Source organism: Vigna angularis, chromosome 6 (genome assembly GCF_016808095.1).
Source record: "Vigna angularis cultivar LongXiaoDou No.4 chromosome 6, ASM1680809v1, whole genome shotgun sequence".
Lineage (NCBI taxonomy): Eukaryota > Viridiplantae > Streptophyta > Magnoliopsida > Fabales > Fabaceae > Vigna > Vigna angularis.
In genome coordinates, this window is record NC_068975.1 from 295,795 (window position 1) to 299,169 (window position 3,375).

The 3,375-nt window shown below is 38.2% G+C and overlaps 1 protein-coding gene across 1 annotated transcript; it reads left to right on the top strand.

The window, feature by feature from the left end:
* Positions 1-1,241: 1,241 nt before the first annotated feature.
* LOC128197393 (protein MAINTENANCE OF MERISTEMS-like) lies at positions 1,242-3,120 on the top strand. Its single transcript, XM_052879100.1, has 4 exons — positions 1,242-1,616; positions 1,685-2,347; positions 2,434-3,015; positions 3,097-3,120. The coding sequence occupies exons 1-4, from the start codon at positions 1,242-1,244 to the stop codon at positions 3,118-3,120; spliced, it is 1,644 nt and encodes a 547-aa protein (XP_052735060.1).
* The last annotated feature ends 255 nt before the right edge of the window (positions 3,121-3,375 follow it).

Below are 3,375 nucleotides of genomic sequence, written 5' to 3' on the forward strand. Positions count from 1 at the left end.
TTTGCTTGAGCCCAATTCTTCTTTCTTCTTTTTTTTTTTATTTTGTTAGCAAGAGTGGGCTTAAACCCGAATGAAAATGGAGTGTGAAGTATGAAACAAAGGGGTGCAGAGAAAGTTCTTTTTTTTTATTTGTTTTAGGGTTCGAAGCCCCTTTCAAACCTAATCAGAATCCCTTAAGGGTATTTCTCCCTCCACCCCCACGTGCTTCTCCCTCCACCTCCCCAATTTTATATAATTCCAATTATGTCCTAAAGTAAAATTTTTTTACTTTTTTTATTTTAATATTTTAATTAATTTAAATTTATTTTTTTTCTATTTACTGCCTACACCTACCAACCTTTCATTTCCATCTCTCACTTCTCACTTCCATAACCTCTCCCTCACTTTCGTAACCTCTCTCTCATTTCTCACTTCTGTCTCCAACTTCTCCATTTTTCTCCATTTCTTCTTTGTTTTTCCTTTTTGTAGAAGATCGTTTGGTGTGGAGCAAGACTGGTGCGGAGGAATAGCGTGTGCGGAGGAACAGCGTGGAAGAGCGAGATCTGCATTCCAGGTTGGTTCTTTCACCCCGTGCTCTGTTTGTCGACGATTTTACTGTGCACATAAGGCTAAAACGGATGTGGGACATCCGTTTGCCTTCGACGGATGTCCGACTTCCGTCGACGGATGTGGGATATCCGTTGAAGGCCAATCGGATATCCCACATCCGTTTCGGGTGTGCTACATTTTTTTTACTTTTTTAATTGTTTTTAAATTATTATAACTGAAATATATATTTATATATTTGATATATTTATTGTTAAATGTTTTTAAATTTTCTTTTGACTTAGATTATTATTTGAATATTTTATAAAAATTTTTATTTGTAGTTTGTAAATAAATTGATTAAGAATTAGATAAGAAAACTTTTATATATTTAAATTATTTTTATTTCTTAAAATAAATATTATCAATTTAATTTATTTAATATTAGTAAATTTGTATTTGTATTTATTTTATTTATAGTAAATTTGTATTTGTAATAATAATTAATTTAATAATAATTAAATGAAAATGTATTTAAATATATTATTTTAATTAATTAGCTAATTGTTTCTTTTATTTAATTTTTGTTGTAAGTTAATACATTAATTATTATTAGTTTAATTTATTTTGAATTGCATTTTTTATAGTTTATTAATGATATTTGAAACAATAATTTATTTTAATTTTTGAAATTAAATAAACAATTATTGTTAGAAATGGCAAGAACACGTGGTGCATCTTTTAATTCTCGAGGTGAGAGTTCTCGAGGAGAGAGTTCTCGAGGAGAGAGTTCGTCGCAGGGCGAAGCTCGAAGAAGACCTACCGTTTCTACTCGTAGAAGTCGGGCAGCTCCTATCCAGCATGACCCCATAGCTGAGGAGCGAGTCGTTGAGGAACAAACATATGAGGCGTATGAGACTCATGGAGAGGAGAATGCATTTGAGGCCCCTAACGATGATGACGATGAGGAGGAGCATGCAGATGTTCATGACATACAAGAGGATGTCGCTGGATTTCCTGGAGGTCCACACGATCATTCATTGCTGATGCACTATGTTCAGCATGTAGCTTATGCTATTTCCCAAGGCTGGGTGAGTGCAAAAATAAAATTTATTTTATTATTTTTTTAATAGAAAATTTATTAAATATTGATGTGTAGGATCGGGGGGACACACTGAAGTTGATCTCCCACGGAAAAAAAGTAAATAAGTTAGGACCATGCCACGAGGGAATTCAAGACATTGTGTTGAATTCCAGTTTGATGCCTCTTACAAGGATTTGTTATGATTACGTTGATAAGGGGTTACTCCTCGGATTCATAGAGAGGTGGCATTTTGAGACCAGTAGTTTCCATCTCCCTAAAGGGGAGATGTCGATTACTCTTGATGACGTCTCGACATTACTTCACCTGCCCGTGATGGGGCAAATGTGTGATTTGGAGGAGTTGGAGTTTGAGGAGGCTCGTACAGCCCTTGTGCAACTACTCGGTGTTGATGATGGCACAACAGGTTCTGAGATGGAGGAAGCACGTGGTCCGAAAGTCAGACTCAGCTGGCTTAGAGAGATATATGTTCAGAGGTGTGAGTCGCAGCATTGGGACTATGCTGCTAGAGCATATTTGTTGCATCTAGTAGGATGCACAATTTTTGCAAATAAGAGTGCCAGTTCTATACGCGTGTCTTACTTATTGTTATTTAGAGATGTACACGCGTGTGGCAGATATGCCTGGGGTGTTGCTGCACTCTCCTATTTGTACGACCAGCTCGGGGATGCGAGTCTCGCCTCCACGAAGCAAATGGCTGGATATTTGACTCTATTTCAGGTACATTTATAACTTTGACATTTATTTCATGTATTTATTTCCATGTTCGAAGATGGATGAAATTTAATTGAATAATTATTTTTTAGAGTTGGATATACGAACATTTCCCTAGTATGGGGAGGAGGCGGTTGGTAGCTTCTTACGATGACACCACACCACATGCCATGAGGTGGCAGAGCCCTAGGCAGAGTTCCACTCTCACAGAGATTCGATCACAGTTGGATGCGCTGACATACAGTGGAGTTGTATGGCATCCGTATGAGGGGCATCGGGGCATTCGGCCATTCTTCGGCATCTGTATGTATTCTGGATGGATTCGGATTGGTGACACCCTTTGTCGTCATTTGCCTGAGCGTGTGCTGAGGCAATTTGGGTTTCAGCAAGACATTCCACGATCACCGACTACGGTTCCAGATGCAGATGTAGTGGCCATTGATCATATGTGGTTGCACTTCAGAGCTCACGTTGTGAGTAATGTCAGACATGCAGCATCCCCTTCTGACTGTGTTGATGGGTACATTCAGTGGTTCAGGAGGGTTTCGCATCCTTATATTATTGTTGCTGCAGATGACGCGCGACCGTCTCTTGCACCTAGACAACGCCCCGATGTTCCACGAGAGGCACGACCCCATCGTAGATCGTCTCCACCTTCCCCATCTGGCGCCCTGGTATATTATTTTTCATTGCTTATATTATTAAATTTTGATCACCTTGTTTATTTAATTGTTTGACCAACGCTCGTGCCTCAGGATAACAGTGGGTTGAGGACATGATATTCACCGTGGGCAACGGACAACCTTCTTGTAGCTTAACCTACATTATACAAATAACAAAATATAATTGAGTGATAAGTAATTTTAAAATAAATTCATAACAAAATGCACTTACCTGCACAAAATGACATCCATGAACATGTCCTATACAAATTAAGCGATGTTGAGTGATATCAGAAGGTGGTGTGGAACGTAGTGGAAAGATAGTATAATTTTGAGAGTATGACAAACACACTAAGATAACGTTATATCGGT